Here is a 23,386-nt window from a genome sequence, read left to right on the forward strand (position 1 = left end):
ATGTGACATTTGAAGTTAAAATGTCTTGGGTTCTCACAGCATATTTGTAAAACAAGATAAAATTTCAAAATGGCCGTTGTTTGTTTTTGTCTTACATTTTTAGTTAATTTTTTAATTTTTTCGATTTTTTAGTTTTTTTCGATTTTTTTACATTTTTTAGTTTTTTGAAGTTAAAATGTCTTGGGTTCTCACAGCATATGAAATTTATTTTATCTTACAAATATTAATTTTGAAACATTAATATACATTTCATAGACAACCACAAAATTATTTTATTCTACAAATATTAATATTGAATCATTAATATAATTTTTATAGACCGCCGCAACGCGCAGCTTCTCAACTAGTGAGTTAATAAAGTATTTAGAAAAGAAGTAGAAGCTCTGAGGGAGAAGCTATCATTCTCAGTTTCTTAAAAGTGCTTCTAGTTATTTACACAAACGGGTCAATGAAAAAAAAAAGCCAGAATCGACTCCGCTGCACAAACAGGCCCGATAAATACTCTGATATTGTGTCCTTTGGGCCGAGGTCGAAGCCCTTATTTTTATATTTAAATTAAAATTTAGAGCACCGCGAAATCCAATAAAACAAACAGCGAAAAAATAAGAGCGGCACTTTAAAAAAATAAGCGGGTTAGGGTTCTCTCTCAAAGGGGGCAACAAATCTCTCTCAGGTGGCTGTATCTTCAGGTAATCACACTCTTCAGCGGCTGTTTATCAGATATTTACACTCTTCAGGCGGCTGCTTCAATTATTATCAGGTTCTAATTCAATTTGTTTATCTGATTTTTACAGGTTTTGGGTTTTTGTTAACTTCTTGGTGGATATTCTCGGTTTTCTCTTCTCTCAGGTATTTGTGTACTCTCAATTTGTTTTCTTTTGTGTATCTGATATTAACACTTCGAGGGTTTTGATTATTGAGGTCTTGCTAGCTATTTTGGGTCTTGCTATTTAGGGTACCGTCTCTGTTGGCATCTCCATTTAGGGTAATTGTGAATCTGTGATGTTTTTTTGTACTCCATCTGTAGTGGACAGAGCAGATTTTTGGAACCAATTATATGTCTTTTGTACTCTATCTTTTGATTTTGTTAACCTGTGAAGTGGTGCATATTTTCTCGGGGTGTTATATAGTAGGAAAATTGTGAGGGATCTTTAGTTTTTGGATAACTTGTACTGTAGTGACATTATGTTCACACGGCCTTTTACTTTGTAAGTTTGTATATGATGGGATTTGGCTGAATGTTTGGTGTTTGTCTAAAATAAATTCTGGTAGCAAAAAGTTAGTGAGCATAGCAGTAAAGCTAAAGTTATCAGTATCCTCCATCTGGTCCAATGTGACTTCTATAATGTACTTCTGGTTGATGAACTTCTTCGCATCTGCCTGAACAAAAAATATGGCGTGCCATTGAAGTTAATCTCAACAACTCTGATTAAGAAAGCTGTAAGACTTGATAACAGTACAAGGGTCATCAATGTGTATTTGCAATTAATTTTCTCGAATTTAATTGATATATCATCATAATGATATATCAATTAAAAACGCCAGGGATGTGTTGCCTAACATGGTACTAATAATAGATTCTCCCTCTTCCTGTTATATTACCATAATAATTGCTTCTTTCTTTTATGTTTTACAAACCTCTGCAGCTATCTCTTTATAATTGAAGTAACAAGGGCCCCTTTTGGAAAGAGAGAAGGGGCTAGGGTTTAAGAAGCACTCTTATCTATTGTTATTTCAGTTTTTAGATTATATTTTTTAAAAATATATCAACCTAATTATTATAGATAAAAAAGAGGGCATTCAAACTGTTTCTTTAACTTTAATCCGTTTTTATCATATCTCTTAATTGGAGATAATTTTCAACTCGAACTTAAAAATGACTTAAAACCCGGATTAAACAATAAACAAAAGAAACATAAAAAAGTAATAAACCTGAGAACGTAATATCCATGCAAGTAAAAAGAATACGAATTTCGAATATGTTGTATGTAGAAGATCATGAATAAGATTATAATGATTGTTGGCTTAGCGGAACATTTAAAAGGATAATAAATCTCCTACGCTTTTATATAAAATGGATATAAATCTTTAATTTCTAGTTTTTTTATAGTAGTATAAAGAGTATAAGATATTTTGCTAGAATTGGGTGGAGCAATTATTAGGATTGTACAAACCACCCTGGCGATAGGATCCAGGGTTAATAGTAAGTTTCGAAATTGTTTGGTTTAGATTTATATTTTAGTTTAGCTTGAATTCGGGTACGGAATCGGTCCTTAATTTAATAGTAATTGCAATTTTAATGTTAGTATATTGATTAATTAAAATAATAAAAGGATTGATAACATTAATTATTTTAGAAGTTGGATAATGATTGGACATTAGAACAAATATATATCTACACACACCGTGTAATCCAAGAATATGAGAGCTAAGAATAAAAGAAAAGAAAAACTCCAGGCTGCGTGGCGAGAAGAAAACTAGAAAAGAGGTACACTATATAATACAGTTTTGTGTGACTATATACGTAAGTTACATAACATAGTTGCTAGATATTTGAATACTGATCATGAATTATAGTTCACGGTTTATAACTCAAATTGTTACATGTATGATTTCATATATTAGTTCTTTGATTATGCTTGTAGATTTGTAGTAACGGGTCTCTGATTGTAAATAATTTTATGTATTGATATAAAGCTAGGTATTAAATAGTTAATTATTTTATTTAACTTTTCGATAATCATGTCCATGTCCAGGTTTTGCGTAAGATCAAGTTTAATAGGCTTGGTGTTGAGGATCTTAGGTTTGAGTAAATTAATAGTCCGAAAAGTCGGGTTCTTGTAAATATGAGAATGAACAAATGCTCAAGGAAGGATTATATCAGCGATCTGCCCGAGAGCATCGTCGATATCATCCTAACCAAACTGCCAATAAGGGATGCTGTAAGAACCAGCATTTTGTCTACCAAGTGGAGGTATCAATGGGCGACCATGACACGAGTCGTATTTAAAAACCACGTGCCATATAAGAGTGACAACAAACTTGCCGAGCAAGAAATTACAAACTTTATCATGCGATTTCTATTTCTTCATCAGGGCCCTATTTATAAGTTCAAACTATCTACTAACTGCTCCATGAATTCTACTGACATGGATCAATGGCTACTTTTCCTATCAAGGAAAGATATAAAAGAGTTAGTTCTGATGTTAGACGCCAACTGTCTGAAGATACCCTCACATATATTTTCTTGTCAGAAACTGACCACATTGAAGCTTCAAGCATCGGACGTGAAACCTCCTTTAAGATTTCGTGGATTGCCATGTTTGAAGTACCTTAACCTATGTAGTGGCTTGTTTACTATTGAGGATATTGAAAACCTTATTTCAGGTTGCCCTCTTCTAGAAAAGTTTACATTCACAAATGTTGGGGACCCTATGGGTTTTGCCATCCATGGCCCAAATTTGAAGCATCTTATTTTGAATGGGGACTTTTCAAACTTAAATCTTGAGCATTCTCCGTTTCTGGATGTCTTAAGGGTTGACTTTCGTGCACAGGTAAATGTACTAAGAGTGTTTTCGCTTTCTAAATAAACTCAATGAATAAGGATTAGTGTTTTGGTTGGCCATTTTCTCTAACCTTGTATATAGTTTACAAAGAATGTCCTCTCTTTTTTTTTATTTGTTCAGGTTTGGGAAAGTAACGTCCTTATGAAAGTTCCAGTTACATATGATCGGCTAAAGTTTATTGATCTTCAAGGAATAAATTACGAAGAGGGGAATGCAGTGTTGTATGTTCTTCACTTGATTTTGCATTCCCCTAATCTACAAGAACTGGAAATTGGAGTAAGTCACATGTCTTGTTATTTTCTACTCACATTTACTTGTTCGTCATTATGTATTTATGTCTTTGTTTATTATCAGCCGTTAACCCTTTTTGATTGCATAGGCTACACAGTTTGAAAGTTCTCATGATAAAGCTGTTGACTTGGATTTTTGGGAGAAAGAATGTCCTACCGATTTCACATTTAAGCATCTTAAATTAGTTGAGATGTGTGGTTTGCCCAACAAAAGTTGTGTGGAATTTCTCAAATTTGTGCTTGGACGTTCTCCGGTGCTTGAAGTAATGAGAGTGTCACTTGATGAGGCTTACGATGGAGAAATGAATATGGCGAATGAACTGCTGCATTTTCAATGTGCTTCTCCAAAAGTTGATATAAAATTCTTTGATTAGTCATCTGAAGCATACTTATGCGTTTCCTTCCCCTTTTGTTCTTAGCTGCTTTATTTCGTCATGTCTCAATTTTTTATTTTTTTTTGTGAGAGTCAAGTACCAAATTTAGTTGCAAAAGAAATCTGTACATTAGAAGAATAAGCTTTTGCAAATTGGGGACTCTTCAAGACTCTAATGACATGATTTTTTTTTTTTTTATGGATGACGCCTTAACAGGGAGAGCATTCCTTAGTCTTTATCAAGACTTCAATCTCTGAACTCTTTCCATGCTTGGTGGATTTTCCGGTAATGATGAATTGAATCGACTATTAAAACAGTAAAAACAACTTTGATGATGTATCTCAGAACCACGCTTCCTGACAATCACTATTCTTCTGATGTTAGATTGGATATAAACAGACTATGCATTGTTTTTCCGATTACAAAAAGGTCGGTTGATTAAGTATAAGATAAAATTGCATATCCTTCTGTTTAGGGTGAGCCTGTAGACTTTTGATTAACAAAATTGCATCTTGATAAGCCAGTGACTTTAAATCCTTAAGCCCAATAAGTCGCTTCAATTCCTGCTTTCCAAGAGATTCACTGTTTTTTGTGCTTGAAGAAGAGATGTCACCCATGCTTCAAGCAACCCTGGTAACACCATTCAAGTTACCTAGATTAGTAAAGATGCGTCTCGAGTAGTACTTTTTAACCTAGATTCTGCGAGTAAATCATAAATGCAAACCATTAAGAAAATTAAAAAGCTGTTAAATACTTAGTTAAAAAGCTGTTAAATAACTTGTGTCAAAATCTTGAGCTCTAGACAAACTCACTAGATAGCCTGATACCAAATTTGATTTTTGAATCACAAAACCTCTTGAAAAGGGATAAATATGATTCGGACAATTTCATATTTTCATTTAAGACTTAGGATGTTAGAAAGGAAATTTAGGATATTTCTTTTCTAGTATTAACTTTTTCTTAATATATTATTCAGATGATTTCTTATTTTTATTTTTGAAATTCAGGATATCAGAAAGATAATAAAAAATAATCTGATTCTCTTTACATATTATTTTGAAATCTTTTCAATTTTAAATAATCCTTGTGGTCCATTATATATAGGGCTTTTTACTTTTTACACATATTTTTAGGAGGTTTGACCACATGGTTAAAATTAGTTTTTTTTTTAATTTTTTTTGAATAAAAATACTTATGATATATTTTTATTCAGAAAAAGAAAATTACAAAAATATTAATATTTGTTATATGATCAACGCACCTAAAGTTATGTGTAAAAAGTCAAACGTATATTATATCGAAAAGATGTAATTCCTTTTTCATTTGGAACGCATTCTATTATGAATAAATTGATATTATTTCCTTTCCTAAAATTTGGAGAAATAAATTTGTGTTTTAATAGTAATGAAAGAAATTCTGGACAAAAAAGATTATATACAATTCAAATAACTATATAATATAACTATAATAATATAAAAAGATATAATCAATCATCAATTATCAATCATCAATATACTTATATAAAGGAGAAGCGAGGCGTGTAGGTGGCGCCTCTCACATCGTTCCGTTCTATTTTTCTAATTTTCTGGAATTTTTGGATGAAAAATATCAAAAATTAGAACTTACCTCTTTTAGTTTCGGGTATATTAGAAGAAAGTTTCAGAATCTGATTTTGTTTCAAATTATTTATGGAATATAGCAGCTTGAAAGTTTTAATCTGATTTTGTTTCAAATTATTTATGGAATATAGCAGCTTGAAAGTTTTAATCTGATTTTGTTTCAAATTATTTATGGAATATAGCAGCTTGAAAGTTTTAATCTGATTTTATTTCAAATTATTTAATTATGGGAAAGAGTAGCACACAACTCTCTGCACCTATAAATACCCTATAGATTGCGGGGTTTTGAATCATCTAAACACAACCTCCTCTCTCTCATACCACAACCCTACCTCTGGTGATAGTTTTTTTGCTCGATTTCTAACTCGGCACAACCCTACCTTTCTCTGGTGATAGTTCTCTTGCTCGATTTCTAACTCGGAGATGTCGTTCTAGCAACGATAAGTGAATGCTGTTTATACAGTATTAAAAAAACAAATGCTGTTTTAGGTAAAGGTAGTTATAGACCGTTGGAGTCGACAAATCCAAACACGACAAAAGAATAGAGCCTTGACATGATATTGATGGTTGATATCAATAAATTAACTATTAGCGATGTATGTTTGTTGGTTATTCTTTTATAATATTTGTTTTATTAATCGGACATGTTTGTTGTTGTTAATTTTTATATGATTTACTTTGTATACAGGAAAAAATTATTCATGCATTATCTGTTTGATCCGTTAAGCAACTTTTAAGTAAAGGTTGTTTATACAGTATTAAAAAACGTCATCTGACAGATTTAAGTTAGATGTTTTTGTGCACAATCAATCCAAAAAAATTGGCAGGAAGGTGACAATGCAAGAACATTATTACTTTTAAAAAAACAAATAAAATTAAGATTCATCATTCTTTAAATTGTTAATCACGTGTATAAATTTATTTTCATTTTTTCACCATGAATTATAGTCCAATTTTGCAATTTTATATATTAGTATTGGTATTACATCAAAATTTTTATAATATAAATTTATTTTATCTTACAAATATTAATTTTGAAATATTAATATACTTTTTATAAACGGCCATTTTGATTTTTATAGACAATGTAAGAACATGATTGCTTTTCAAAAAAAAAACGAAATTAAGATTCGTCATGCTTTAAATTGTTTTTTTTATCAAACTTTAAATTGTTAATTACGTGTACAAATTTATTTTCATTATAGACCGATTTTGCAATTTTATATATTAGTATTGGTATTACATCAAGATTTTTATAATATAAATTTACTTTATCCTACAAATATTAATTTTACAACATTAATATATTTTTTATTGACAACCACAAAATTATTTTATTTTACAAATACTAATATTGAATCATTAATATAATTTTTATAGGCCGCCGCAACGCGCGGCTTCTCGACTAGTATTAATAATAACCGAGGAATAATAAAACTCGCCAATTAACCCATGTTATATCATTCTAAAACTTCGAAATTGAGGACTATATTTCCAATTTCATGTTACAAGTTACAAACAATAAAGCAGTTAATAATCAGAATTTATAATCTGCGAAACGAAGGTGGCAAACCATACAAATATATCATCATACAATTCATGCATCACAATCAATTTTGTGTGCACACAACAAAAGAAAACTGCTGAATGAACTCGCAGAAATTTATGAAACTGGAGATTGGTCCTTTTCGATTGACAGACCAACTGTTCTCTTGTGCTTAAGAAATTTAAGATTCGTCATGCTTTAAATTGTTAATTACGTGTATAAATTTATTTTCATTTTTTTACTTTGAATTATAGTCCAATTTTGTAATTTTATATATTAGTATTGGTATTACAACTAGATTTTTATAATATAAATTTATTTCATCCTACAAATATTAACTTTGAAACATTAATATACTTTTTATAAACAGCCACAAAATTATTTTATTATACAAATATTAATATTAAATCATTAATATAATTTTTATAGGCCGTCGCAACGCGCGGTTTCTCAACTAGTGTTAAAAGAAATAATGAATAACATGTGCTCTAAGTAAATAAGAAGATGGAGAAAATAAATCAACGATAGAAAGCAACAGAATGAATAGCTAACAATTATAAAAATTTTTTTTTTTTTTTTTTTTGAACGCAAAGAACCAAATTCATTAAAACGAAGCATCAAACAAACAAGCCTCCACCAAGTGATCAGGGGGAGACGTAAAAACATTACAGCAGTTAATAACACAAGGCAATCTAGCTATTCCATGAGCTATCTTGTTAGCCTGCTTTCGAACATGTTTGACAGTAACTTCCGGTAAATCTAGGAGAATAATTTTGCAATGATCGATTACATGACCTACTTCCAACAAACATTCTCGGTGGCCATTTATCGCATCAACTGTTAGTTTAGAGTCCGTCTCCACTATTACCTTCCTTTCACCTCGAGATGACACCCACGACAGAGCTTCTTTAACTCCTATACTCTCAGCTTCGAACACTGTACTTGTTTGAGGAAGGGCCATGTTTCTGCCTTCGATAAAATTTCCTTCATGGTCCCTAAGAACCATACCCACAGAACAAGTATCTGCCCCTTCAAACCATGAGGCATCAACATTCATTTTCAGCATCCCATGGTCCGGCGGGTTCCACTTTCTGGAATTACCATCTACTGCTAGTTGTGTTTGGCTCCTGTTATCCTTTACTTGGCTTCTGGCTTCTCTCCACTCATTAACCCACCTGAAGCAACTTTCCGTGACTATTGATCCTGGTGTTGTTTTGTTTTCCCATACTTTATTATTCCTTCCCAGCCAAATACCATACAGGACAGTGCACACCTTAAGCAGCTCATCCGACGGTGCCACCTCCAGTTTCTGCAGAAGCCAGTCCGGAGCTGAAGAGACATCTCTCATATCAAACTCGACTCCCACATGTTGCCAGCAGCTTTGTGCGAATTGGCAATCAAAAAAGAGGTGCAGCAAGTGTTCTAAGTCTACATTGCACATCGGACAGGTAATAGGAAGATCTACCCCTTTATCTTTCAGCCTAACTCTTACTGGCAAATTGTTTCGACAGAGACGCCATAAGAAAATCTTCATCTTGTGAGGAATTGCAATACGCCAGATCCTGTGCCATCCCCTTGACTGAGAAATTGCAACAGTTCTACTGTTCTGTTCACGCCAAAATTTATATCCAGATTTTGCACTATACATACCATCGTTTGATCTGGACCAAGCTACTCGATCACTCGCTTCATGCTGGGGCACTCTAGTTGCCAGAATAGCTTCAGCGTCATTAACGGTAAACAATTGTTGCACTCTCTCTACATTCCAGGTTTTGGACCCAGGTTGGAAGAGAGTAGAAACTCGCTCATGCCTTCCCTCATACCCATGAAAATCATCAACTTTGAAATTGTCTTTAGTACGCAGCCACTGATCCTTTGTTGCTATAATATCTCTACCATCACCTACTACCCACCGAAAACCACTTCCCAGAATTTCCTTTGCTTGCCATATGCCTTGCCAAATAAAACTCGAGCCACGTCCTTTAGATGCATGGAAAATACTCTTATTATGAAAGTAGCGAGCTTTTAACACTCGAGATACTAACAAATGTGGTCGATTCACACATCTCCACACGTGTTTACCCAACAAGGCAATATTGAAGCCATACAAACTTCGAAACCCAAGGCCCCCCATATTTTTAGACTTACTCATCTTCTTTTAAAATACTTCAACAAAAATTAGTTTTTGAGAATCAAATTTTTATAAATATCAAACATATGAATATTCCTCTAAAATTATTTGAACCCGCGTATCTTTGTAGATCGCTTCTTAACAGATCAGCTCTCCTACATTCCGATAAACACAAGGTGCAGAAGGAATTTAAACAACTTCAGTGTCATTGTTTCTAACTTTGTCATTTATACAGAAAATAACAAAACATATAAGAAAAATTCTAAACCAATATATTTAGAGGGTGTTAGGCAATCCTACTTTTGGACTTTTTCATTTAGAAAAAAATGATATTTGACTTTCAGCTGACAGTGTGACAATTAAATATAAATATTTTTTATGGGTTATTAACGTCCCCAAAAAGAATGCATCGATTCTAATTTTTTATGATCCACTAGCTGCTTCTTGTTTTAACTTAGAGCCTGTTTGTTCCGGTTTTAAACTGAAACTTAAAACTGTTTTCAATTTAAAACTGAAAAATGTTTGTTTAAACTGTTTTCAACTTTAAATTGAAAAATATTTGTTTGTGTAATAAGTAGAAATCGCCTTAAAGTTAGAGATAAGCCAGAAGCAGATTTAAATTCAGAAGTTAGATTGAGGTACTTTTTTTCAGTGACTTAATTTTTTTGAATTTTTTTTAAATAAAAATTACCCATAAAGTATAAGTTATTTATAAAACACTTTTATTTTATTTTTATATTTTCAATAACTCGTAAGCCGTTAATAAATCAAAATTACCCAAACAAATATTTCACACTCTCCACTTATCAAAATTACCCAAACAAATATTTTACACTCTCCACTTATCAGATAAGTCACGTTAAGTCATAGCTCAGTCAAACGGACTCTTAGTATCTGTCACACGTAGATTACTCAATAAAAAAATATATTCATACTAAAATATGATGTCTAAAAAGGACTCTGTACTTAAATTATCTGTTTTATTTTTTCTTATTTTAATATGGAGTTTTTAAATTTTAAAATTTTAAAATATTTCATGTATTACTAATATAAGTTCTTGTATTATTTTAATTTTTTTTAATAATACAAACTATACTAATTTATAGATCAAGTTATCCAAACAGACGGTATTCAAATACTTTTAATATTTTGTAAATTTAAATTAATATCTCTCTTATAATTCACTTTTTTATATTAAATAAAAATTTATTATTATTTTTAATCATAATCAGATTGCTCATTACATATATCTTTATGTAAGAAGACAAATATATTATGAAACTGAAATGCACATGCTTTCTAAATATTTTATATGTAATAAATATAATAATTACAAGAATTAACATTTTTAAGACAATATGTGTCTTTAAAATGCACGTAATTCTACACACAGTCTATTCTTTCTGATTTAGATCGAAGATGAACCAGCTCCTTTCTATATGATTTTATTAGTTTTCTCGAATTTCTCATGCTTCATTCTATTCTCTTTTTAGGAATAGTTATCTTATTTTCACTTTTCACAATATTAGTTACAATGTATATAATATGTTCTTTTTAGTAAATGAATTGTGCATGATATGATTTACATCAAATTCAATATTAGTTACAATGTATATAATATGTTCTTTTTAGTAAATGAATTGTGCATGATATGATTTACATCAAATTTGAAGAGTACAAGTATATTCACGCTGATGCTAAGTGTTCATCAGTCGTGGCATGATTACATAATCACTTGGATTTAAAATTTTCATTCGTTTTAGAAAGAATTAAAATAATAATTTTAATCAATAATATAATTTTATTCATAATTAAATATATATTCTAACTATCAGAATTAATATCAAGGATCACTCGATCAATTGTTATAAAAATATTTAACTGTTTCATTTTTAAGATCTAGTTAATTATTTGTAAAAAAAAAAGATCTAGTTAATTATATTGTTTATACATATAATCAATATTCCGATCAATTATTTTGATACATATTTGACAATTTCCAGATGATATTCACTAATGAGTGTTTGACCCCAACTTTTAAACCTAGCTTCTTAAAGTCTTAAGTACTTATTTGTATCGTTTGTATAAAAAGTTAAAAGTACATATAAAAAACTAAAAATACTAACTTTTGTTTCATGATTCATTCTCAAATATTTTAATCACTTACATATATTAACTTGCTTTTAACCTCTACTTCACTTTTTTACTTTAAGAAAAAAGTATTTATTTTAGGAAAATTCTTGATGGTACACTCATAGAATTGGTTTTTCTAAATGGTACCACCGCATTTTTGACTTCTATCAGTGCTACCCCGTACTTTTAATTTACTCTCTATGGTACACTTATGTACTTTTGACCTACTATCTATTGATTTCAGACCGTAAAACAAATTGTATATTTGAAATCCTTGTGAAAAGTTACCTAAAATAGACTCTTAAATCATGTAAAACAGAGTCAAAATGAGTGTGATATTAATGACAAAGTTTGATTATAAAGTTTGAATAAATCTCACTCATTTTGACTCTGTTTTACATGATTTAAAGGTCTGTTTTATGTAATTTTTCGCAAGAATCTCAAATATACAATTTGTTTTACACTTTGAAATCAAAAGAGAGTAAATTAAAAGTACACGAGGGTACCATAGAGAATAAAATAAAAATATGAACATACAATCGGTAGAAGTCAAAAATGCGATGGTACTAAAAACCAATTCTAAGAATGTACCATCAAGAATTTTCCTTTATTTTAAGATAACCAAATGACCCCTATAATTTCTATCTAAGCCATTTTTTCCGGTAATAACTGAATGAAGACGAACATAATTTCATCCAAAGAGAAAATGACACCGAGGAAAGGAAGGCCCACCAGAATCTGAATATGTGGTCATAATCCCCCGCCAAAAGATTGAATTTGATTATACTAAAGCAACATTCAATTTTTATTTTATTTATTTCCTATTTTTCAAAAAAGAATCTTCTATCATCTTCATCATCGTAAAAAATCTCACAACTCAAATCACACTGATCTCACTCACTTCATTCTCACAAAAAAACTGACTATAGATTTCCAAAATTTAACGGTGTGTTAGTCCGACTGTTTCGAAATCCTGATTCCGCTAATATCGATGAATGCGCCTACCTTTTCCCTCCAGTTCACCTCCAATCTCCACAATCTCATAACCACTCCCTCGTTCCACACCTCCACGCCACGTCACAGCAAGTCCAGAGGCTCTAGTTTCGGTTGCCACGTGTCGAGAAGCATCGACGCGTGGAGCGGCTTGAGCAATGATGAGTCAGCTACTGCGTTCAGTGAGAGCTGCAGCAAGAGTAAAGAGAATTGGTGGAGTGGAAACAGAGAAGAGGAAGAGACTTGGAGAAGAAGGAAAGTCGAGTGTGAAGTCGAAGTGATCTCGTGGCGAGAACGAAGAATTCGAGCTCAGACGTGTGTTAATGCTGATATTCATGCTGTGTGGCGTGCTCTCACGGATTATGAACGTCTTGCTGATTTTATTCCGAATCTCGTTTCGAGGTAATTGGCGGAATTGATGTTTTAATTAGTGATGTCTAGCACGGCTGTGTTCGTAAACATGTCAATTTAATGTCGGAATTGGATAAAATTGGATATATAAGCGTTATATTGAATTTATACTATTAGATGAGTGATGTCTTGTCATTTATGCGTTTTATTGGTACAATTGTTAAATGATTCTTACTGATGTTTTAATTAGTGGTGTCTAGTAAGGTTGTGTTCGTAAACGTGTCAATTTTGTGTAGGAATCGGATAAAATTGAATATGTAGGTATTATATTGAATATATATTGATTAGATGAGTGATCTCGTGTCAATTATGCGTTTTATTGGTACAATTGCTAAATGACATGACAGGATTTTATCTTAATTCTTATCGATATTCTAATTAATGGTGAGTGTTTGTAAACGTGTCAATTTTGTGGCGGCATTTGATAAATTTGAAAGTTTAAGCGTCAAATTTAATGTAAAAGTTGTTCCGGGTCATAATTGGATTAAATGATCGAAGCTGCCTCAATAATTAAGTAGGGTTCAAATCAAGCCTTAGTTTTGTTTGGATACGGGCACAGCATAATACAATTTGGTCTAAATCAGTACAATATTATTATTAGGTTTTTGAAGTGTCAGTTATATATTGCAGACAAGGGGAAATTTGATTGAGAATCTTGAAATCTGGTGTAGAATTTATTTGTATGCTTTTGATGTGAGTGTACTAGGCATATTGGGGATCTATCTGAATTGTTGTGTGACTGAAATGAATGACAATTGGCTGTCAGTGGACTGATACCTTGCCCACATCCGGGACGGATATGGTTGGAACAACGAGGTCTGCAACGCGCTCTGTACTGGCATATAGAAGCTCGTGTTGTGCTGGATCTGAAGGAGTTTCCTAATTCAGTAAGTTCTTAAGTTGATACTGATGCACACATAATGTTCAAGAAATAATGCATATTAGATAATTTCAACAACACCTTGCTCGTTCAATTGTTTGTCTGTTAGATACACTTTACTGTAACAGAAAAAGCACATCATTCTTGCAATTATTCTGGATGGCAGTATTTGATGTTTTAGATTCCAAGTTGGCACCCTGACCCCTGAACCACACTGAAAAATATGATGCTTAACATGTACATAAGGCTTAAGTTCAAAAAGTGCGGCAAATACTATGCCTTGGAAGGCTTATAAGTCTAAATTGTTCTTCTATCACGGTTTGATGTATTTTAGGGACGTTATCTCCTGAGACCCTAGAGTCAACTTAACATATATCGGTCTTCCATTTAATCTGGTATTTCTCTGAATATCAATCAGTTTAAACTATAATTTGCTATCTACGCGCATCTTTTTACTAACTTAGTTTGTATTGGGCATACTAATAATTTAGGCGACTGACCGTGAACTTCACTTTTCAATGGTTGATGGAGATTTTAAGAAATTTGAAGGCAAATGGTGCGTGAAATCTGCCAGAAGGTGCAATTCGTTCTCTCTTCTTTTTCTTGCTATTTACAGTCCATTCACTTTTATCTTTTTTCTTCTAGGAATCCGAAAGAAAAAAGCATTGGTATTTATTTGGCAAGTTGTGGTTACAAAAAAGTCTTGTAGAATGCCAATTATATCATTCATCAAGTATAATATTATTTTCACCTGAAACTCTTGTTTCCCTTTTCTGAATTTGAGTGATTATTTCTAATGAATATAATTTGTTAGGTCTTCAACAACAACATTGTCATATGAGGTTAATGTGATACCGACGTACAATTTCCCTGCCATATTAGTGGAGAGAATAATAAGTTCAGACCTTCCTGTCAATCTTCAAGCCTTGGCTTGGAGAGCTGAAAACTTTGAGAACCAGCATGTGCATTTCACAGAGAACATAGTTGGGATATCGACTCCCCTTAAATCTATAAGCTTGGACACTAATGGTGCTACAATTGAGGAGAATAAGATTCCTCCGGAAGAAGTTAAAGATATTTATCCTAGTTCGACCTTTGGCCCTTTGCCCCCCTCATCTATCGAGATGAACAGTAACTGGGGAATATTTGGGAAATTTTGCAAACTTGAAAGGCCTGTAGTGGATGAAGTTCATCTTCGCAGATTTGACGAACTATTGGTAACTGATCATCTCTAATCTTTTCTAACCTGTTAGCTTTTGCATATCTGCATTATTAGTTCTATAATCTAATTATTGGTTTTTAACTGAAGGAAAATGGAGGCGTGCATCGTTGTGTGGTTGCCAGCATAACTGTCAAAGCTCCTGTTCGAGAAGTTTGGAATGTCTTGACTGCTTATGAGCGCCTTCCCGAGTAAGTATTATCTGCTTTTGAATAGAACTTCTTAATGTAATTTGATATGTTAAACTATCCAAGTGAGTAGAAGCATAAACTATCAGAGAGCTCTCTCTGTCAGTGCTAGTGCCGTTTTTTATTGTAGTAATACTGTAATAGCTAACCCTGTTTAGTTTCATGGCTATAATTCGTCAAATATGAGCCATGTAATCATAATAATGTCGTTATTCATCATTGCTTGTACATTTCTGGGATCTCAAGAAGATTCATTGCATTCGTTTTTGCAGGATAGTTCCAAATTTAGCTATAAGTAAGATTTTGTCAAGAGAAAACAACAAAGTACGCATCCTTCAGGTATGATGTCATTTAATTTTCACAGGACCTGTCTTTTTTAGTAATGTAACAGTAGGGTTGATAAGTCAAGCTTGCAGCCAAGCATAATTAAGTTTAAACACCCCAATATGCGGCAAAGCAAAGCCACCGGTAGAATGAAAAAACGCCGTCCCACTTACAAGGAATTTTGTTATGTTTTATTGTCCAGGAAGGATGCAAAGGTCTGTTGTATATGGTACTCCATGCACGTGTAGTCTTAGATTTATGCGAAAAAATTGAACATGAGATCAGCTTCGAGCAGGTTGAAGGGGACTTCGACTCGTTTAAGGGGAAATGGCAATTAGAGCAACTTGGTAATCATCATACACTGTTAAAGTACAGTGTTGAGTCAAAAATGCACAAAAACACCTTCCTCTCTGAAGCTATAATGGAAGAGGTGAGCAAAGATTTTAGTTCTTTACCTGCTTTCTTGAAGAATGATTTATTTTTTGTAATTCTGCCTAAATATTTTTATATGTACTTTTTTATAATCGCTCTTTATGTGAAGACAGTTTTTTTTTATAAATATGGTTTTTATTCCAAGATTTAGTTGATTTATATTCAAGGATTAATTTATCCCAGTGTATCAAATTTGCAATTTCTTAACTGGAAGTTCCTTCCTGGCCTGTCTAATTAGAGTTATTCCATAATTTAGGTTATTTACGAAGATCTTCCATCAAATTTATGTGCAATTCGAGATTATTCAGAGAACAGAGTAGCAGACAGCTCTTTTGAATTATGTGACCACCTGATTCATTCAGAGGAGAATACCTCATCGCCTGACAGTAACAGGTCTGACGATAATTATAAATCAGACGACACATCTTCTGATGATGACAGACCACATTCATCAAGACAAAGGGAGAGGGTGCCAGGCTTACAGAGGGACATTGAGGTTCTTAAATCCGAATTGCTGACTTTCATATCAACACATGGGCAGGATGGATTTATGCCCATGAGGAAGCAACTTCGGAAGTATAGAAGAGTTGACATCGAGAAGGCAATCACACGAATGGGCGGATTTAGAAGAATTGCCTCGTTGATGAATCTTTCCCTTGCTTACAAGCAACGCAAACCAAAAGGTTACTGGGATAACCTTGAGAACTTGGAAGAAGAGGTATAAGTTCTTTTATCCGTTCATTTACTAAGATGACCTTAAACGAACACTAATGTTAAACGAAGCCTTTCTGCTTCATCGATTCTGTCTGCTGAAATTTGGTGACTGTTTTTGCTCATACAGATTAGCCGCTTCCAGAAGAGCTGGGGAATGGATTTATCCTTTATGCCCAGTAGAAAATCTTTCGAGCGTGCAGGTATAGAGGAAGTGTTTATTCTACCTTACAAACAATAAATTTAAATTTGTACGGACGAGCAAATGGCTTATACTGTTCTTGTGCTTGGATTTTGTTTTATAGGTCGTTATGACATTGCTCGGGCTCTGGAGAAATGGGGAGGTCTTCATGAAGTTTCGCGTCTTCTGTCACTCAAGGTACGGCACCCTAATAGACAGGCACGCGTTAGTAAAGATAAGAAGAGTGATAGTATAGCATGTAGTGTTGTAAATGGTGAGCAGAAGGCATCATCTAAGCTCCATGTATCTCAAGATACAGAGAAATGGCTCATGAAAGTGAAGGATCTGGATATAAATTGGGTAGAATAGGAATGTATATAGTAATAATTTTTAATCTTTTTTTCTTTACCATTTTGTTTTTGATGACCAATAGTTGGTCATATGATGATTGTATATATGAGGTAGCTTCGAAATTGTTGATAGGATCAAGATGTAACAAAAATATCGATACGAATGTTGCCTGTTTGGCTTAGCTTATAAGTAACTTATAAATTGAAAAATGTATGTATCTTCTGACTTATAAGCAACAAGTCAATGCCAAACTGGGCTTGAGATGGTCAATTTCCTGGCGATTGTATCGAGTTAAAAAAATAGTCTCTGCTCAACATCTTAAAGTTTCTAAAGCTTATTAAATGCAAAAGTTTTTAAACAACTAATTAGAGTGTTTATTCACAATTGACGAAAGCTTATAATCTGTAAATTAATATTACATCATCATTGATACAATTGATCCTCCTAGAAAGTAGGCAGAAAACTGTGACACTTTGATTCACAACTATTACAGAACTAGCTTATGAACATACACATCTTCTAATAAATTAAGGGTAATAACCTACAATGTGTCTGCAGTAACGTTGTGTTAATGAATAGATCTGCAACTATGAAGATGCTGTCTTGATTTTATATCGGCCTGCATTTGATGGTAAAGTAGAGTAACAGAACATGAGACTAAAGTAACATAAAACAAGGAAACACGATGATAAGTAAATAATCTGCAATACCATAACCAGAGAAAACAAAAAAAACATGATCCATTTCATAAAACTGGCCAGTAACAGTAATGAAATGACATGTCATGAGATATGAACAGCACGGTCATAAATTTTAGGGTGTTAGCATTAATATCTTGCAAGCTCATGAAGATGCAGCAGCAAACTTAAATCTTGTACAGCTACTGAAAGAGAAAAAAAATATTTACTCAAGATTTGTTTCTTACAGGAACAAAAAGCAAAACCAAATGGTCCTCAACTTCAATATCGTATTTTAAAGGCCTTGGGAAGAAGTATATTTCGAGGAAGTATTAGAGTGATTGCACAAGATAATAGTACTTGTTTATAGGTTTTCAGTATTCCATACCTGTCGGATGGTCTCAGGAACACGGTATTTGCAGCTGAGTTTCACGATATCAATGGCAACAGCAAGAGATATACGATGACCAATTGAGACATATATAGGTTTAGAGGATCCCCTGGTCGATAGCAACGCCTGCATGATTTGGAATATTATTTTATCACGGGTCATTATATTATATAAGTACACACTCAAGAATTATCCAGTAAAGTGTAAACGCCTCTGAAACGGCAATGTTTCTAAATATTATTATATAAGTATCGAGTTTGCTAGTTTTCTGTATCAAATGTGTGGTACACAGTATAAATTTTAACTTTTTATATTATTGTAAATTTTAATCATGTAATTGTACAACGAATTCGACTCTGGATCAGAAGCTCGGATCCGGTCAAGATCCGAACAACCGGTAGTTCAAGCCCTGCTCTTTCCCAGTCTCCCTTTGATAACATTAAAACAAATAGAAATTGACCCTATTAATAATAAAAAGGTAATAGTTAGAAGAAATAAATATATAATTGAAGTTATTCAACTCATTGTCACCGCTGTTTACATTTATCTAATCAGTTTCTCGCCCATATCCCAAAGTACCATTTTAAGTGTTACATTAGAGTTTGAGATAGGATCTTACTGCTCCAAGTGTTTGCCCGGAGTCTCCGACTAAAGGAATTATATCTTGACTTGAGTTTCCATCCATCTCAAAAAGCTCTCTCACCATAGATTTGGAAAGACCATCCACATGATGCAACTGAAATGAATCGACCAAATAACTTTATGGCTTTAATAACTAGAATCACAATCTTTTTATGTTCCTAAACATGGCTTAGGCGCAAGGTACAGGGCAGAGACATGCCCTCATACAGCAGACGAGTGAACGCATACTGTTATATTATTCTAAAACTTACCAGTGACGGAGTCAAAATGCAAACTTTGGCACAATTCAACAAGTACAGTACCGAAAATTTTGGTCTTATTACCAATTAAGAAGTGTCAATTATTTTGATAAGTATGCGTTAATGACAGTCTTCCTATTCTTATCCAAAATCCTGAAAATTACAAATAAAACTCTAATAGTAATGAAATTTAGTCTAATTTAAATCTACTTATTTGTTCTCATCTACTAACATACTTTAATAAAGGAAACAACTTTGTTTTTTCACTCTACTACTATGATCTTGAATATTCCAAATAATCTATATAAGAAACAATTGAACTTCATAATAAATTACAATTGTTGTAGTCTTAAATAAGATCATAAAATAAACATAAATTAATATCTTAATTCCTTGTTCGCATTACTTACCGACTTTCCTATCCCAATAGTTGGAATATTGGCTAAGACACCAAGATGACAAGCCAACCCGAATCCTACATCATCAATGTTAAGCTTTTAGGCCCCTTTTAAGTAAAGCACACATATGCAACATTATCAATCATGTGGCTGTGCATGCTCGAGTACACATCTATGTGATAACAACTAAGATAAGGTAAAGATTATGGTAACCAGAAGGGACACAGATCTCAAGCATCTGATAAACAAAGACTTCTCTAGAGAAAGATGAACCTTTAGAAAAGAAGTCCGTGCAGAAACATTCAAGGTATTTACAGGAGAAAGTGAAAATGACCAGTTCTATTCTCTTACAGAAGAACATGATTTAAAGAAGCATTTAATTACGCAGAAAAGCTCAACAACTTCAATTACTGAAGTTTTTATTGCAAAAGCAGATGTTTTCATTAACATCTATGATCAAACCACAGTTCCGAAAATCAAAGCACCAGCTCCAGGATGACGTTCCTCGTTTTTAATCAGACAAAAAAGGGGACAATATACGACAAAGATCAAAAAATGGTATTAAACAAAACAACACATACTTCAATATGATGACTGGGTCGACTCGGAATATATAGAGACAGCTTTATGAGATGCAAAGACTTGCCTTGAGGATGGAGAATTCCATTGCCATCAACCATCAACAACTGAAGAATTTCATGAGAACTCGTGTGTTAGGTATATTAGCAAGTGTTTAGGGACTTTAGCACCACAAATGTGAGGCAACAGAAATATGGGTTAATTACCTTCAGCAAAATATTTGTAAATAGGTCATGCTAATTAAAACACATATAGTTACTTTATGTTTAAATATAAGATTCTAGCATTCTCTATTTGAAAGACATGAAACTATGCAAGTAACTTCAATATGCAACACAAAACATCACTAGGCAAAGAATCGTAAAGACGGTTCCTACCTGGGGATAAAAAGGATGAGAACAAGCTTTCATCTTATCCAAAAGCTCTAAGAGGACAGGAGCCTAAGTCACAGACAAGCAAAAGAGAAGTTCAGAAAAAATTTCTAAGAGTAATACAAACATTAGTCAAATTAAAACTATTGCCACACAACGTCATTTTTTATGCATAAATACTAAGATCTAACATAAGATGCATTACATGTGATGTGGTATATATTACGCAAACCACATCTGTGTGAAAACAAGAGGAAACTTAACTCTCCATTCCAGCCTTCAGGATGGCATAAAAAGGAGTCTTATCTCTATGAAGACCAAAATTTAGCTCTTAACTAAAGATTAAAGGAAGCTTGTTAACAATATGTTGACAACTTTGGATTTCTATATAAACTAATATCGTAAGATTCACATATTTAAAAGAATGGAAGGTGTAGCAGAATCGAAGTAGAGACTTTGGGCTCTTTTGGTCACCTAATCAAGCCTAACTTACAAATGCACCAAAAATTCTAGTATCCAGCTAACTAAACTATATGTTTCTTACAAAAAAAAAACAAAAAAAACAACCTCTTTTATCGATGTTAAAGGTAAATCTTAAATAGCTATCTTTGACTGCAAATGACCCCACAACTAAAAATCATCTTACATGGGTCGATCCCCCCTGGCTCGATCCCTTTCCTTTTAAACTCTTATTCTGAAATTTGTTCTGCAAAATTTTTAGGGTCTTTAGTCAAATTGAAAATACAAAATCAACCCCGGTGGTGTGAACCGTAAAGGGAAGATATTGGAATCACAGCATATTGTTACGTTGTTCATAAAGTACAAAGAAACCAAGCCTACAAATTTAATCTTGGTTTAGGGATCCATAAGTACATATTCATTCCTCATTTAGTTCCGACAAGTCATATAACTTTATATACATTGCATCCAATACAATAAACCCGAGTCCAAAATCTAGCATAATTAAATCCAAACAATTAAAACAATCTTCAACACATTACTTATAACAACAAACGAGCTGATAGAATACACACCTCTCTAAACGCAAGAAATCCAGGAACATACGGAACACTGAGCCTAACAACCAAAGAATCCTGATAAACAATTTCGAGACTTTTAAGGTCCAACACAACAAGAGTAGCACAGGCAACAGACTGCTCCTCTTTCGAGAAGCTCAAATCAACACCACCTACATACTTCAACACTTCACAACTTTCCCCTTCATCTCCCCCTCTCATTTTCGAGGCCAATTTCCATGTAAAATCATCTTCAGTCACCAACTTTCTCTTCAACTTACTTTGAACCCTGAAATCAATACAATTATACAAAACACCCAATATAAACAAAAAAAAAAGAATGTCAGTTACAAAATCCCATTATTCCACATTCTTGGTAACAACAGTTCGAGGGTTCGAGTCTTGTCAGAAACAATATATGTAGAAACAATTTATGTGCGTGAGTATTTAAATTTCGATCGAATTTACGAAAAACAAGAAATGCCCATATTTCAAAGCAATTGAAGAGGATTAAAGGATCAAGAACATACTCAATCCACTCATTCAGTAATTCAGGAGTCGTCGAATTCATCGGAGAATTGGCTTAAAATAACAAATTTCAAGTGTTCAATATATAAATGTGTGTGCGATCATAGATATAATGAAATTAACCAGGTGAATATGTGAATTATTTTATATCCAAGAAATTGATTTGAGAAGAGAAACCGGGTTAACAAACCAACCCGCTAAATTTTAGTTAGAGAAAACACCCGCCAAATCTTATTTATAGCTTACAATTAAGAGGGGTGTATTGGATTGAGATTTTAAAGTATTTTTTTCATTTATGAAATCCGAGGGTATTCGATTGGGATTGTTTTTTTTTATTATTCTCAAACTCAAAGGAGAAGATTATTCTCTTTACCAAAAATATGCGTATCCAATCACGATCTTATAATAAGAACAAGAGATCCATATTTTCTCTCAAATTAGGGTTTTGAGAGTCGACTCCCAAAACTAGCAGTCGCTTCCTTCTTCACCTTCATCTCTTCATCCATTAAATCCTTTTCGATCTCCCATCTTCTCCACTATCTACTAGTTTTTTGTTATTCAATAAAATCGAGTGTTGCTTAAACCTCGAAGAATTCAATCGAGTTTTATTCTCGGATCTGTTTCAGATTTGAACTTGAACTTGATTGTTTTCCGAATAAATCAGATCTTTTGAAATCAAAGGTCCGATTGTGTTTTCCCATCTCGCCTTTTGGCGTGTGTTGATTTAGTACCCAATTTTTGGGTGATTTGTGCGTTGTTATGTTTGTGATTGTTATGTCTTTCTGTGTTATCAATGAGAATGATTGGGATGGAGTTTTGAGAGATCTGGCTTATCGCATCATTAATACTTTCGGCATGTCTATAGCTGGCTCCCGCCATGTAGATAGCTGGGGTATACTTGGAACGGTGGCGATCGCATGTGCTTACCTTTCACAAATTATAGTTGTTCATTATTCGAGAACTCTTGTTCCTCATTGCTTAGTTTTTACAAGTGAGTCGTCTGAACACCGCAACAGCAATGGAACTATTGTGAAGGTCAATTGTGAAGCTATCATTTTCGGGGTTGATGTAGGCTGGATTACTCGAGAAGTCTTTGTATTCATTTTCAATTTTAAAAATCCTTGGATTCAGTGTGTTAAGCAGTCTGGAAACAATGCGACTATTTGTTTAGCTCATTTTATTGTTTATCAACCTGA

General features: G+C 33.0%; 3 protein-coding genes across 4 annotated transcripts; 2 read left to right on the forward strand and 1 right to left on the reverse strand.

Annotated features, from left to right (window-relative positions):
* The first annotated feature begins 581 nt into the window (after positions 1-581).
* Positions 582-4,428, forward strand: LOC108210552 (F-box/FBD/LRR-repeat protein At1g13570-like). The gene is made up of 5 exons (XM_017381887.2): positions 582-689; positions 795-849; positions 2,757-3,554; positions 3,687-3,842; positions 3,946-4,428. The coding sequence occupies exons 3-5, from the start codon at positions 2,847-2,849 to the stop codon at positions 4,228-4,230; spliced, it is 1,149 nt and encodes a 382-aa protein (XP_017237376.2). The 5' UTR covers positions 582-689; positions 795-849; positions 2,757-2,846; the 3' UTR covers positions 4,231-4,428.
* Positions 4,429-12,475: 8,047 nt separating this feature from the next.
* Positions 12,476-17,566, forward strand: LOC108205469 (uncharacterized). The gene is made up of 10 exons (XM_017375442.2): positions 12,476-13,054; positions 13,830-13,950; positions 14,435-14,520; positions 14,758-15,160; positions 15,253-15,353; positions 15,623-15,689; positions 15,877-16,104; positions 16,363-16,824; positions 16,948-17,020; positions 17,123-17,566. The coding sequence occupies exons 1-10, from the start codon at positions 12,651-12,653 to the stop codon at positions 17,365-17,367; spliced, it is 2,190 nt and encodes a 729-aa protein (XP_017230931.1). The 5' UTR covers positions 12,476-12,650; the 3' UTR covers positions 17,368-17,566.
* Positions 17,567-17,714: 148 nt separating this feature from the next.
* Positions 17,715-22,388, reverse strand: LOC108214555 (uncharacterized). Of its 2 annotated transcripts, XM_017386621.2 has the most exons (8): positions 22,193-22,383; positions 21,681-21,951; positions 20,653-20,715; positions 20,343-20,382; positions 19,709-19,773; positions 19,037-19,153; positions 18,415-18,543; positions 17,715-17,968 (listed from the first exon to the last, which is right to left on the reverse strand). In XM_017386621.2, the coding sequence occupies exons 1-8, from the start codon at positions 22,231-22,233 to the stop codon at positions 17,918-17,920; spliced, it is 777 nt and encodes a 258-aa protein (XP_017242110.1). In that variant the 5' UTR covers positions 22,234-22,383; the 3' UTR covers positions 17,715-17,917. The 2 variants fall into 2 exon arrangements, with proteins under 2 accessions (XP_017242110.1, XP_063946147.1); XM_064090077.1 differs by lacking the exons at positions 17,715-17,968; positions 18,415-18,543 and adding an exon at positions 18,550-18,878 and having other exon boundaries at positions 22,193-22,388.
* Positions 22,389-23,386: the final 998 nt, after the last annotated feature.

Source organism: Daucus carota, chromosome 1, assembly GCF_001625215.2.
Source record: "Daucus carota subsp. sativus chromosome 1, DH1 v3.0, whole genome shotgun sequence".
NCBI classification, from domain to species: Eukaryota; Viridiplantae; Streptophyta; class Magnoliopsida; order Apiales; family Apiaceae; genus Daucus; species Daucus carota.